Source organism: Ovis canadensis, chromosome 6 (assembly GCF_042477335.2).
Source record: "Ovis canadensis isolate MfBH-ARS-UI-01 breed Bighorn chromosome 6, ARS-UI_OviCan_v2, whole genome shotgun sequence".
NCBI classification, from domain to species: domain Eukaryota; kingdom Metazoa; phylum Chordata; class Mammalia; order Artiodactyla; family Bovidae; genus Ovis; species Ovis canadensis.
In genome coordinates this window covers 88,302,393-88,317,601 of record NC_091250.1, presented here as the reverse complement: position 1 = coordinate 88,317,601, position 15,209 = coordinate 88,302,393, and the positions used below count along the sequence as shown (strand labels likewise).

At 35.9% G+C, this 15,209-nt stretch overlaps 1 protein-coding gene across 1 annotated transcript in view; it reads right to left on the bottom strand.

Moving 5' to 3' along the window:
- Positions 1–590: 590 nt before the first annotated feature.
- The window catches only part of SRP72 (signal recognition particle 72), a 29,328-nt gene continuing 14,709 nt past the window's right edge, over positions 591–15,209 (bottom strand). Inside the window, exons 9-19 of the mRNA XM_069594177.1 lie at positions 13,941–14,072; positions 12,960–13,088; positions 11,986–12,058; positions 10,386–10,450; positions 9,035–9,130; positions 8,069–8,172; positions 7,853–7,930; positions 6,924–7,061; positions 4,675–4,712; positions 3,165–3,324; positions 591–2,463 (exon numbers count right to left, since the gene is read on the bottom strand). Coding sequence (XP_069450278.1) covers positions 2,286–2,463; positions 3,165–3,324; positions 4,675–4,712; positions 6,924–7,061; positions 7,853–7,930; positions 8,069–8,172; positions 9,035–9,130; positions 10,386–10,450; positions 11,986–12,058; positions 12,960–13,088; positions 13,941–14,072 — 1,191 coding nt within the window. The 3' untranslated portion in view covers positions 591–2,285. The remainder of the gene's footprint in view (positions 2,464–3,164; positions 3,325–4,674; positions 4,713–6,923; positions 7,062–7,852; positions 7,931–8,068; positions 8,173–9,034; positions 9,131–10,385; positions 10,451–11,985; positions 12,059–12,959; positions 13,089–13,940; positions 14,073–15,209) is intronic.

Sequence of the window (15,209 nt, the reverse complement as noted above, 5' to 3'; positions counted from 1 at the left end):
GTTTAAAAGAAATGAATGAACAGGTTTCAGAGAGCTTGTTTTTAAGGTTAGCAGTTTCCGAAGTAGTCTTGGGAGTGCCATCCGCTAAGCCAGTGCCATTTGCACAGTGCGAAGCCTGCACAACAGAGCTCCTGAGTGATCCCCTTCTTCAAAGGCAATAAAGGTGTCAGCTTTTTTTTTCCTCAAAAGCCAAAACTTAAAAAATGTTCACTCTTCAATTTGGTTATGTACAGGTATCTACATGATGAATTTTCAGTGAAAAATTTGTTCTCTCAATACCTTAGTTTAATTTTCTGGCTTTGCAGGAAGGGGCAAGAGGTAATTTTAGATGCTCAGTTTAAAAAATTCTTAGATGTACTAGCAGGATGCCTCTGCAAAATGCCAATACCCCCAAACATCTTAATCTAATCCATACTCACTGCTAGATTCTTTTATTTTAAAATGTGCCACAGTGAAGGATGTATCCATATTGGTTTGTTATAAATGTACACACACACACACACACACACACGCATATATACACAAAGTATATATGTCATGAGTTAAAGACCTGTCCAAAAGAAGAAATTACTAGGAAGTTAACATAAGTGTTTACGCTTCATTGACAATGACAATTTATTTGAACTGAGGTTTCAGTTGCTTAGTACTGATTGATGATAACAACAACTAGCTAGCAATTACAATGACTAAATAGAGAACTGGAAATTTCTCTTGTTGTGCCTTGGGTCAAAATTTTCATTGATGGATAAATTTCACCAAAATTCTGTAACCTAAGAATTGATTATCCTTCACTATAGAAATTTAACAGAATCCTAAAACCATAAATTTACTAACAATTATTTTTGTAGTGGGGATTTATATTCAGAAGGAATAAATATCTGTCACTCTTACCAAAAGACTATTCTGAGAGTTCAAAAAGTATAATGCCATAATAAATCATTCATAGAAGAGGGTCTCTTGTTTAGATGCCACCACAGATTATGTTAGAGAAAGGCAGCACCACATTTCTTACTCTGGTAAAGGAGGAAAAACTTTCAGAAAACCCTGTGAAGTTTTAGCAGGTATGTTTAAACACAGCAGCACTTCATTAACAAGGACAGAGCAATATGATCACAAGAAATACTTGTAAGTCTAAACTGAATGCTATCTTGGGCAGCATAAAATGAACACTAACTTGGGTAGGCATGCCAGTGTGTCTGCCTCACACCTGTTTAAGAAGAAAGTGACCTGTAAGCAAGGCAAGAACAAAGTGACACCGGTATCACGGACTGACTTTCATTACTTTGAGAAAGGTAATGAATGGTCATGCCCCGCAACTAGAAAGAGGAGTCATTTGAGATCTATTAATTGGGCCAAACAGTTCTTTCACGCTTTAATACTGCCGACTCCTCAACTCTGGCACTGATTGCCTCTCTCTGCTGGAAGTCAATGTTCATGCTTGGTAAGGGCCATTTAAATCTTTCTGACCAAGAGGGTCCAAATAAGTCTGACCTCAGAACGTTGCATCTAAGTGTCAACTTCTTGCAACACCGATGTATTTCTCTTGATATCTTTGACAGTGCTAAATTAGCATAATGTTATCATAATTTGAAAATGACATGGGGGGCACAAAGAAGTCCTACTTTATATCTCTGTGTGTATATATGTATATACATACACATACTTCTCATTACCACATATATTTAGTAGCCCATATTCCACTATCACATGACAGAATTTCATGAATAATCAAGACATTTAATTTAGTTTTCTTGTGGCCACTCATGTAGTGAAGTGAAAACACCAGTATATTAATAAGGTCCCTTTTATTACATGCTATTTCTAAGCGGATATTTGGAATGCTCAGAAGACTCCACTTTCAGTCTCCTAAGGCTTCCTAAGACATAAAATGGGACTTGAAGGAACAAGCATCTTTGGACTCCAGTTGAAACAGAAGTAGTTTCTGTTTATATCCTAGGAAACATTGGATAACATGCCTTGTTTCTGAAACTGAAAACAACACCAGATCAGCACACAAAGAGAAAGGATGCAATGGATATCAGGTGGGTAAATGCCCAACTGTTCTGCGTCCTCATCATTTGTGCGAAGCAAGGTGGTACAAGTAGGCCAAGTCTGACTAGGCAAGAGTTTGAAGGAAGATGCTTTTCTGTTTGATGCACAACAAAATAATTTCATGAAAATGTAGGGAGGGGAGAGGGAGCAGCTCTGTGCTTCTTGCTGTTACCTTTATTTATGTTCCTTGTGTCACTGAGGCTAGTTTAAAAATGGCAACAAGACTGTTCTAATCACCAGCCCCCTTTCCCACCTTTCTTCTTTTTCTGTTGCTGTTTCTTTTTTGTTGCTGGAGCCCCAGCAGGTTTCTGGTGTCGTGGGGGTATGATATTACTTGTAGATGTAGACGCTGTGGCTGCACTGCCAGGTCTTGGCGAGGTGGGTGGGCTGCTCACAGTTTTACTGGCATCCCTGAAATCATCAGATCAGGAAAGTGTTGGTCATTTATACACTCAACAAAGGAAACCACCCCTCACAGTCTCCCATATGTATTTTCATTTTCTTTTGGCTGTGCCACCTGGCATGCGAGATCTTGCTTCCCTGCTCAGGGATCGAGCCCACGCTCCCTGCAGTGGAAGTGTGGAGCCTTAACAGCTGGACCATGGGGCAAGTCCCCACACACGTTTTCTTTTAAACTGTGTTCCTCAACTCCCTGTCCATTTTTCCTTGAATACAACTTTTACTGCTTTTTAATTTTAAAATGTAATAGATGGTACATGTCAAATTTTAGAAAGATTAGGAAAAAAAAAAACACCTTTTAATGATCTATAATCCTATGTAGAAATAAACTCATTTAGTAACATTTTAAATTCTGCTTTCTAGTCAAATTATTTATCTAGATATTTAGTAAGTTGAATTACTCAGTGTATTTAGTTTCTTTTTGAAGGTAATATAATCCCAATATTTGCAATACAATCCTACAATTCTAGTATTTACAATACAACCAAACCAGAAACAACCCATTTTCTTTCCTTTACATAACCATATTACAAAACATTTATTAAAGACTATAACTCTCATACTGAAAATATATTTTGAAAATTTATTACTAATGACCTTAAGTCGATCTCAGAAAGAAGTAACCTATGCTCAACTGGGGAACAGTGACTTACAGTTCAGAGGAAGCTCCTGCAGTTGCTCCCTGGGTCCCTTTTCCAATCTGATCCTTCTTTTTACCCTTCTTTCTTCCTCGGTAGTAGGAACGTTCACGCATTGGTAACCATCTTTCTGGATCTGGGGTCACTTTTGGGTCGTAATTCTTAGGCAGTTTTCCTGTGTAACAATTAATTGATAAAGAAATGAGAGATTTGTGCATAATGTTTTCAAGACAGTTTGTTTAAACACTGTATCCAAATTTAGGACTAAACATTAAAACTGAAATAGATTTATCTGAGAAAAGTTTTATTTATATAATCTAGTAGCAGAAGAGGCCTTATTTCTAACCATAACACAAAATTCAGAAGCCCTAATAATATTTCATAGGTGTATCCGTATAAAAAATTTTAATTCTCATTTAGTAAAAGATACTTTTCAAAAGAAACAAAACAAGAAAACATTTGAATACTATGTAACTGAATTAACAGTCTTAATACAGAATTAGTTTTTGATAATCAGTAGGTAAATCATATATAGAAAATGGGCATAGCTGTAATTAGAGTAAGCCTGGAGAAATAAGTCATTAACCATGTGAAAAGATGCTTGACCTCACTGATTAAAAATAAAAAGGACACAGGAGTTCTCTGGTGTGGTTAGGACTCTTGGCTTTCACAGCCACAGCCCGGGTCATGTTCAGGGAACTGAGTGAGATCCCATAAGCTGTGCAGTACAGCCAAAAAAAAAAGAGAAAAAATTTTAAAGGGTAAAATATTCTAAGAAGAAGAATATCCAGTGTTGATGAGACTGTGGGAAACAAACAAAACTGGCAGAAGGTGTATACTGGTATTGGTACAGTCCTTGTACAAAGCAATTTAATTGGCAGTACCAGGGCTGGACATGGACCTATGTTGCCCCAGTCAGGTTAACGGGAAAGACTTGCCAAATTCAGGGAGGCTCCCTTTGTCCTTCTGGATAACAAGAATGTGGCCCTATTTCCAATAAACATCTGATTACTCTTAACGGGATTCAGTTTTATGTACAGTAGAGGAGAACAGAAAGGTAGTGACTACTGGATAAACCTACCTCAATGCTAACCTTCCTCTACACTGTCGGTTTCATAAACAGTGAATTGTCTTACACCAGTTCGATGGACTTCTACGGTACTTGTAGCCAAAGGCATTCTACCGTGTAAGAGCTTACTGTGTGTCAGGCACTGTTCTAAGAGCTTTTTATATGCAGTATTATATTTCATCTTACAGATGAAAAACTCAGGAAGGTATGTTAAGAGCCTGTTCACAGTCACAGCAAAAGAGCAATGTCACTAGAGCAACAATTTGAATTCAGGCAAACTTTAGAACTGGACTCTTTAAAAGTTAGAAATTTAAAATAAATGTTAGCCACAGTCAAATCAAAACTCAATTTCAAAGATATGAGAGGCCAAGTTTATCTCTGAAGATTTCTATGGAAGGCTAACCTTAAGCTTTTATTTTATAGAAAGAAATCTAAAGATTAAAAAAAAAGCCTTACCCTTCTTTTTTTTCTTCTTTTTTTTCAAATCTCCCTGTCTACAAAGAGAAGAAAAATCATTATCACTGTGATAAAATAATTACAGAGCATTAAGCATGTGCAAAAGACTGAGCTAGGTACTTTATCATGAAGAAGTTTAAGATGTGGTGTCACCACACCAAAGCTAATGAAACAGTTTGGATATTTATTCAGGTTAAATTTAATCAAGTGTCAAATACTATAGTTTTTGGAAGGTGCTTTAGAAAATGGATGACAACTGTTTTCACAGAAGAAATACAATTTACACTAGCACATATTAAATCTATGCAAAAAGAAATTTGTACGAGCACAAATATCTACAGTTCTGTGGTACATCAGTTTATATTTGGCAAAACTAGTAAATATGTAATCTAAAATCTTTGCCAGGAGAATATGCACAAGTATCATACAGGCAAAGAATATTTCTGGGAGGATATGCAAGGTAAGTTAACATCAGCTGTGGCCTTGGGTGGGAAAAGGGCAGATAGGGATTTGTCTCTCTACAAATTACACTCCACAACCGCATCTGCGATTTCCCAGAGTCTCTGCATGTCTTACTTCTCTGCTATTGCTCACATTTTGCCTATCTCATCCTCATCTTCCTCTAGAGTCAACACAGTCACCTCCTCCAGGAAGCCTTTCTTAAACTCCCATTGTTCCCAGGAAGGACTGACTATTTCCTCTGGTGTACTGCTCTAGCCTGCACAATGATAGCACATGCAACCTTTATTTTCAATTGCTGCTTATTTCTTTCTTCTAGACTGAAGTTCTTTTGAGGGCAAGGACAATGATTTATTTTCTGTCAGCAACACAATATAACTTCAAAAGAAATTAATCCTTTTTATCAAAAAGTCAACATAAAGTAAAAAAAAAAAGCATTAATAATGCCTAATGAAAATACTGTGCTGAAACTGAGTCAATGAACATCTTAGTAACTGTCTAAGGGAAAATACAAAGAAGATTAAAGGATTAGAAAAGAACTGTATGTTCTTACTAATTACCCAGCCCTGTTTTGAAAAAGAAAAAACAAACAAAAAACCCCCTGAAAATATTTTAAAAGGCATTATATGCAAATTCCCCAAGATATGGTTTGAATTTATTATTTTGGAGTTCTTGATAAGGCTTGAAATTGGGACAATGATTCAACGAAATCTGAAACAATATTATCACTGAGACGCCAATTCCTTACTTAACTTTTAAGTTAAAAAGGAACAAGTACAGGGCTCACGATGAGGTCACTCATATACTGTTGCTGATACATGTTTTTTTAAGTTATGAAAAATTATAGTTTAAGTCATTCAAAAGAGAAAATACTGAAAATTTATGAAAGTCACAAAATCGGGAAAATGGTGTATCTCTTTCATTCTCTATTTATCCTGAGTCAAAAACAGAATCTTAAGGGAACATTTTGTTTAGTAGGCCTCTGCTATTTTTGAGATGACAATGTATGGGAACAAGTAAAAAATCAGAATTTGACTTCTTATAAGTTACTGAAGCTGGCTAATGTTTCCTCCAAATCAGCAAAATAAACCTCATCTGAACTTTGGCTTCAAATTCTAAATAATATACTAAATGTACATCAATAACCCACAGGTAAATAAATGTTAAGTCGGGCACATCTAGCCTATGGAACACTATGCATGTGTTAGTCGCTCAGTCATGTCTGACTCTTTGTGACCCGCCAGGCTCTGTCCATGGAATTCTCCAGGCAAGAATACTGGAGTGTGTAGCCATCCCCTTCTTCAGGGGATCATCTCAACCCAAGGACTGAACCTGGTTCTCCTGCACTGCAAGCAAATTCTTTACCATCTGAGCCACCAGGGAAGCCCCAGTACTATGCACACAAAGAATAAAATATGTCTACATTGATAATATGGAAAAATCTCTAAGACTTATTAAAGAAAGTTCAAAAACAGTTAAATACAATATAATCCAGTTTCTATAAAAAAAACAGAAAAGAATCCAATCTAAGAAAAGTATTCCAAGATCACTTTCATGTGTAAACACAAAGAAAAAGATCTGGATGTATACATACTAAATTAGTACTAGAGGTAAATGCTGGGTGGGGAAGGGGGATGGGTAACAAGGACAAAAAGCTGGGCACAGCAAAGGAGAAAAGAAACTAAAGGGACTTTAACTTTATTCACATGGAATTTTTATAAGATTGCATTTATTTATCCCTTATACAACTTAAAGTTGGCATTAGTGAGTATTATAATAAAACACATTACCCTTGCTCGTTTGGTTGACTGTCTCCAGTAACTTTTCCACCCTTCTTCCGAACGTATGTAGCACCAGGAGAATTTTCAAGAGCCTCAACATCTACTTTTAGAGACATACTATCCGATGAGGGCAAGTGTTTACTAAGACTACGACAGAACAAGAGTTTGTTCAGGAAGACAATACCTATATATACATTTATATTTTGCCAATGTATCTATGCCAGTAGGAAAACAGTCTTTTTTTGGGTTCCCTTCATCAAAAAAATATTAAGTCTTCTATAGAATAACAAGTCAGCAGATCATAAGGTCAATTATAGATACTATATTGTGAAAGGAGAACTTGAGAAAGGAGTCATAATCATTTATTCCTTAACTTGGTAATGTACTTCAAAGTGGTGGCTTAATAAAAACTCTATTCCAAAACAGTTATCACGCTTATAAAACAGATCTGCTCACTGCAAAGTTTAGACTTGTGGCTGGTTAGTATCCACCATCCCCACGTTGGTTTTGGGATCACCCATACTGGAGTAACACACAGGGTCCAAACTCAGCCAATCAGGGCACTAAATCCTCTCTTACATCAGTAACTGAGATGGGCAAGTGACCTAAGAGCATTAATCAGAATGCTACCTCAGAATCATATATAACCACCGAATAAAATATGCTTTTTCTTATTTTTTTCCTACTCTACTTGAACCTGGAGATATATAAGCTGCATCTTGCTGACTGCATTTTTGCTTATGAATCAAACTGTATCCCATTTGAATATTACTGTATTTTTAGGTCACAGTGATTAATAAATTCTCATTTTTGCTTTTACTAGTTAGAGGAGGGGTTTTATTTGTTGAAATTTATAACAAAAAGACCCTGGTCAAAACAGGTAAGGGAAGAGATCTAGTGCACTACTTGAGAGAGGTCTGGAACAATCAAAAGGATACGCTTTTGCCTTCTCAGGATCTACAAGTGAGTAAGCAGAAATAAGCTGCGCCAGGGTATGAATATCTTTCGGATTTTGTCTAAAAGAAGAAATAAGAAAAAGTCACTAAACAGTCTATAAAACTGGAGAAAGTAATATAAACAAGCAAAGTAACTCCCACATGTCAAATAAGAGCAATAAAACTTGGATTTCTACACTTCCACCCTTCAAAGCTTACTTCCATAGCTGTTCTAGGTCACTAATTGCCTCCTTCTTCCGCCCATATTTGAGTTTGAAGTTTGCAGCTTCCCTTATCAAGGACAAATGAGCAGGAGATTTGGGCTATAGGTTCAATAAAGAAAGAAGAAAAAGTTTAAACTACATATCTAGCAAGGCAATGAAGTTTTTATTCACTAGAGCTTTAAAATGGACCTATCCATTAGATTTCTCATCTTAAGTTTTATTGAATGCACAAAATAACACACACACACACACACACACACACAGTGGGACAGATAAATGAGTACAAGTGAAGACCAATTTAAGAATCTGGGATACAATCCATCTCCATCTAAACTGTCTACAACTAGAAGTATTACTGCATAATCAAATCTTAAAAGTTTTTCACTATAGTTCTCAAACATTAATTTAACATAATACTTCCTAGAACACTGATCTCTCTTCACTGCTAACAGTATTCATGTCACCCGTATGTATGTACACCTGTGTGTATTAGATATTGCTATGCAGAGACCCATACTGGAAAAAACAAAGATGTTCCTATTAGAGACACACAATCATTCATGTACTGCTGTTCTATCCATTACTACCACCCATGGGCTCTACTTTAGTGGCTCTACTCTAGACAGCCACTAAAGATAAACTCTCTTATATGTAGTCATGTACAATTACTATTCTTATTTCTTGAGATTACAGACACAAACACACATACATACACTCAGGAAGGCGCTTCACAAAATATAACTGTGCTTAAAAAAAAAAAATTATTTTGCAGCCATTTCTTACTTCTAATAACTTTATTTGGACCTGGTATACTTAAAAACTGAATGATAGTCTAATAGCATTCCACTTTTTAAACAGTGAGTTGAAATGTTTCAATTTGCCTTAAGTATGAAATCATTACTACAGCTTTTTATTCTTATGCAAAAATGTACCCTCGTAACATTTTACTCCATTTATTTACCTGATGGTTCTGATACCACTGGATGGCTTGTGTAAAGACTTCAATGGCACTGTCAATATCTTCCTCATGGCTGTACATCGTCACTAATGCAGACACCTACCCAGTCAAAGGTATAAGTGAGTGAACAGAATTCCTCTGTCTCTCTCAGAATAAACTTTTTGAAAACGAGTTAACATTAAAGAAAGGGCAAATAAAGGTTGGTAGGCTCTCTGCTAGTACCTAATCCATTGTAAAAATTGCTAGCACGTAACTAGAAACATCAAGAACAATGTGGCTTTCCAAATACAAAGGTGGTTACCTATTAAAAAAAATACTTCCTCTAAGACTAGTTGACAAATGGTTTGTTACCAGTCCACAACAAGGTAAATACAGAAGTTGATAAGCACTTAGAAAATTAGTTTATATAGTATAAGACATTGCCAAGACATTCAAGACACGATCATGGAAATAAACACACTAGCATGGTTAAACTCCCATGATAAGCCGTATAAAACCAGTGAAAGCTTGCCTAGTGTGCCGGGGGGACAGCAAGGAGGCTTGTGAAGCTGGAGTGGAGTGAAGGGGAAGCAGCAATAGGAGATGAGGACAAAAAGGAAGCAGAAACAAAAAGCTGTATCATTGGGAAAAACCAATAAAATCAATAAACCTCTGGCTAGACTAATTAGAAAAAAAGATAACAGAAACAAAATATCCTGCAGATATTAAAGATTATTTTCAGCCACATATTATATTTGATTCTAACATAAAGTAATCACAGTCCAGTCTTAAAGTAAGATTCTTCAAGAGAAAACACTACTATAATACTATTATACATTTACTGAGTGCTATCTGTAAACAAGCTGTGCTGTAGAATGAAACAGTCCCTGTACAATAAATGCACATACCACCACTACAGAATTAATCTTTACTTTGAGACAGATGTATTCACAGCTATACTAGTGATCTAAACCTGTGATGCTTGAATACTCAGAGAACTAAAACCTAAATTTGTTGGTCACTATTACCAAATCGTTTTAACTCAAAAGAAATCAAAAGTGAAGATATGATAAAATAATAGGCTAAGAAATTCCTATATATGGTCTTAGATTATTTAAGGCTGGCTTTCAGTGGTAATACAAGGCCTAAATAGTTCCTGACACATTTGATTTAATAATAGGTCAATGCAAAGCAGAGCATAAAATGAAATTAAATTTACACCAGAAAGCTATTATTTGAAATACTACTTCTATATTATGAATATATATAAAAAAGGCAGAAACTAAAGTGAAAACAAAGAAATATCAGATACACCGTGAACTTATATTAATGCCATTACTTTTTCAGTCTTAAACTATTTTAGTTATAAACTCACCATGCCTGGTTTATGCTTTAACTCCTCTATGCTTCTCAATATCAAACATGCTTTGGAAATATTACCTTAAGAGAACAAAAACAAAATCAGCATCACATTGAAGAAAGCATCTCATGGAGAAAAAAAGAAAACAGAAAATTTAAGAGTCTTATTTTAGAACATCTCTAAATACTCAAGCTTTGGGGCCTCAGAAATAATGTAGTCTATCAATATTTACTCAGTTTGCCAACAAAGGAAATTAAATCCTAATGAAACAACATACTTTGCTTGTGCCCACAAAGTTAATGACAGAACTGCTATCTGAAAAGTCTCCCAACTCTCAGCCTGTTGAATTCCATTTCTCTCTTTGCAGAGGGTAACTTAAAGGTAGGAATCCCTCCTTAAAGGCCTTGAAACTGCTACTGTAGGTGTAAGCGTGCTGGACAGTAGTCCTACAATGTTGAAACGCTAGTTTTCTATTCATTGCAAACCTCAGTAAGTTACACTTTCCACAAAAAAAACCATGACACATTCACTCTCAGTAATTAGTACGATAAATTATCTTTACAAAAATAAACTGAAAACTGGGTGAGAAAAGAAGATTAAAGGGGAAAGCAAGAAAAAGAAAAACAAGAAGTGGGAAAAGGAAAAGGAAACAAAAGATTAACATAAGAAATTTGAGAAAAGGGAAGCTGGTCTCAATAAGAAGACTTTTTAGACATTTTTTTCCCTAACTGCCAACTCCCCTCCCTTCTACCCATAAAATTTTCATTTTAGCCATCATAATATCCAAAAGATTTTTTCAATCCTCTGCTCCCACCAAACCAATCATCCCCCCCCCGCCCCTTGAGAATACACCTCCTGGTTTATGGCCGACACCAGAGCTGTCTGACAGCAGTCTGCCAGAATTTTCTGTGATGATGGAAACATCCTCCATCTGTGCAGTCCAACCAGCCACATGTAGGTACAAAACTTATGCAATGTGGTCAACACAACTGAGGAATTGAATTTTAAACATTGTCTAATTTTAATTTAAACTTAAACATGGACAGTGGCTACCAAATAGAGACAACACAGCTCTAGACACTCACTCCACACTGGTTCAAAACCATAAACAAAAAAACTACTAGTTTTCTTTTAAGATTCAAAAACATTAAGTTCTCATTAAACTTCTTGGCCTCTTTTCTACCAAAGATATGGGTTATGAAGTATAAAAGAAGAATAAAGGACTAAATAAGAAATTTTGAAAACTAGGATGCAAAGTCACACTTATTTCATGCAAACACTACCACATGATAGACATAAGCATTTCTATACCAGACATCCATATCCAGGAAATTTAAGTATAGAACAGATGAATTCTTTGCTTCTACAGACTTTCAAGGCATAGTTTGAGAAACATTCTAACAGTTTAGGAATTAACCCAAGAAAAGGCCTACTAAACTCACTACTACATCTGTTGGAGCTCATACAATCTAGCTTCATATATGGAACAGGATTATGCTTCACTATGATGCAAAAATTTTAAAAATCACATAGTCTACAAATACTTCAGAATCATTCCAACCATATATTTCCGTTAACATGATTATTTTGATCATGATGAAATAATCATGACTACCTTGGGAAATTTTCAGCTGTGCCATGGTCAGCTTAATTTCAGCAGCGTTTTCTGGATGCTGATCTGAATAGTCCTAAATAGTTGGGGGAGGGGGGGAAATCACATTTAATTTACACAACTAAGTGTACATATTCTAACTGCTTATTTCAGCCTTATTAAATTTTAAATCTAGCTTTAAAATATTAAATCTCTTGTTTCAGAACAAATGTTTAAATTTGAAAAAATTTTATTTGATACCCACTTGGCTTCAAAATTATGCTCTTGACTTCAAAATTATTAAGTAAGTGCAATAACATCAAGTTTCTAAGAAGTCACCAGCAGAAAAATAATAATTAAGATTACTATGCAGATTTTTTTTCTAAGATACTAAAAAAAAAAAAAATTATGACTCTTAACTCCTTATCCCTGTTCAGGAACATTTCCCCTGAAGATGGTCCTAATTTTACACTATCCAATTTTCCAATGTGGTCTGCTCTCAGGGAATTCAATGTGATTTATCACTTCACTCTGGTTAATTAAAAATCAAGTCAGTATTTCTGTAACTGATGTTTTGGATCAGGACTTTAATTAGAGAATACATTATTGGTATTTTAAATCTAAAACAAACCATTGTGTGTGTGTATATGTGTTAGTCGCTCAGTTGTGTCTGACTCTTTGTGACCCCATGGACTGTAGCCCACCAGGCTCCTTTGTCCATGGGATTCTCCAGGCAAGAATACTGGAGTGGGTTACCATTTCCTTCTCCATTAACAAATCATTAACTACTGTTAAATTGATCTTCAAATAACTTATATAAAGAAAGCTGCAGCCCAAGAATTAATTGAAGTGACACTCTGGCATGTATCTAGTGGTTTATTATCAATACTTATTCATTTTCCCATGAAATTTATAAGGCTTACATTATTATAACATAATGAAAATGAAGCAAGGCTGCAGCCGTCTGACAGCTCATGAAAAACTCAAAATTCTTTTACCTGAAGCAGCTCTATTGCTTTCGTGTGCTGCTTTTCACGGCAGAGCTGGGCAGCTTGGATCAACACAGGAAGGAGACGCTCAGGACTTTGCGACTGCAAACTGGCAGATATTTTGCGACACTGTTCTGCCTAAAAGACAATATTTCACACCCCACCCCACCCATAAGCTGGTTAATTAAATCAAACATTAAGTGAATGACCAAAGGGAAAAGCATAGGGGAGGTGGAAGGAAATCAGTTCAAACAAAATTGTAGGTGAAGAACCACTTAGGTCAAGAGAGGTGGTTTATAGTAGCCTCAATTTTTTCTTATAAAAAAAAAGATTTCCATTTACTGAATATAAACTATAGGTTCCAAAAGCATTTAGGAAGAATAAGTCCTAAATATTCATTTGGATGCTTTAATTCCAGAATATTGTTTAAACACACACACATATCAAGTGTCACCCTTTGCTTCAAAGCAACAAAATGTACAGGTATTTCTTGCTGAAGTATTTAAGAACAATATGACTCAGCTCTAAATAACGAAAACGTTACTGCCTCTCAGCCCACTGAAAACTCCTGCTCTAGAAGAGTACAAAATCATAACTTAATTAGAATTTACACACATGAGAGTTAGAATCGACCTCATTTATAGCTTGAGGTGATTATGCACAAACTATAATGAAAGATGGCTCTTAAATCTATGCTCATGACCTTTGATTTTTTCCTTAATTTAGAGAAATTAGAAATAAGGTAATGAGAAAATTATCTCATTTACAGCTGTGAACAGTGTCTTCTTCTTAGAAGCCACCAACTGCACACCTGTACAAAGAATTGGGCAAATTACTTATTTAACAGTCAAAATTTGATACATGACATTCTGAAGTATGCATGAATTAAAGACAAAAAATGAAAATACAGACTGGACTGATATAACCATTATGGATCATGTACCATACTCCAAAAGGTTTAGTCAGGGGGACTAGAGCTCTGTTACCTACCTGATTTGTGTACATAGCAAGTAAAGCTTTGTTAAATTCTATAGCTTGCAGTTGTTTCTTAGAAAGCTTAAACTCCACTCCTTCTGCATTGGTTAACTTCACCTTCTTCTTGGAGTCAAAGACATTTTGGTCCTGACAAAGAAAAGATCACTCATCATTAACAACAATCTTAGACTTCAACTCTTTCAACACTCCAAGGCATTATTTTACGTTAAGACAACAAGAGAGCTTGGAAGATAATATACTTGGTTGGGGTGCCTATGCTACTATGATGCATATAAATTTGGCTTGAGTTCTTGATTTTATTTTTCCACTAATAATGGCCTGTTTTTAGCATTTTGATTAAAAGTACAGAGGGACTGCACAAATCTTACAGTGAAAATCAGGACTACAAAGATACCTAAATTTGTAATTTCTACAAACTATCTCAAGAATTTAGATGACCGATGAGTAACGTAATTTACTCCTCTCTGACATACTGTCATACATAAACAAATGGAATGGATGGATGCAAGAGTTGGACTGTGAAGAAGGCTGAGTGCCAAAGAACTGATGCTTTTGAACTGTGGTGTTGGAGAAGACTCTTGAGAGTTCCTTGGACTGCAAGGAGATCCAACCAGTCCATTCTGAACGAGATCAGCCCTGGGTGTTCTTTGGAAGGAATGATGCTGAAACTCCAGTACTTTGGGCACCTCATGCGAAGAGCTGACTCACTGAAACAGACTGATGCTGGGAGGGATTGGGGGCAGGAGGAGAAGGGGACGACAGAGGATGAGATGGCTGGATGGCATCACCGACTTGATGGACGTTGAGTCTGAGTAAACTCCAAGAGATGGTGATGGACAGGGAGGCCTGGTGTGCTGCGATTCATGGGGTCGCAAAGAGTCGGACATGACTGAGGGACTGAACTGAACTGAAGAACGGAAGGGACTAAGTCATGCTGCACCCTGAGAAGGCCAATCAGATCTCTGAGTGTCTACGAGCATAGCATTCTAGCGTTGTTAAATATTTGCAAATATGTGTTATCACTGTGCTTTTAAAACCAGGTTTTCTACTAAAGACTAAAAGGAGGCAAAGAAGAAATCTAAAATAAATTTTACTTTCTGAGGGTGAAGCTTCAATCCAATGTGAAATTATTTTAAACATACAGTAAGAAACATATAAATCTTTAAGAAACTATTTCTAGTTGGTACTCTTATCTCACTATTTTAATACTTAAATTCACCATGCATGCCACTGTCAGATTTCTCTTAAACTTTGCCATCATGG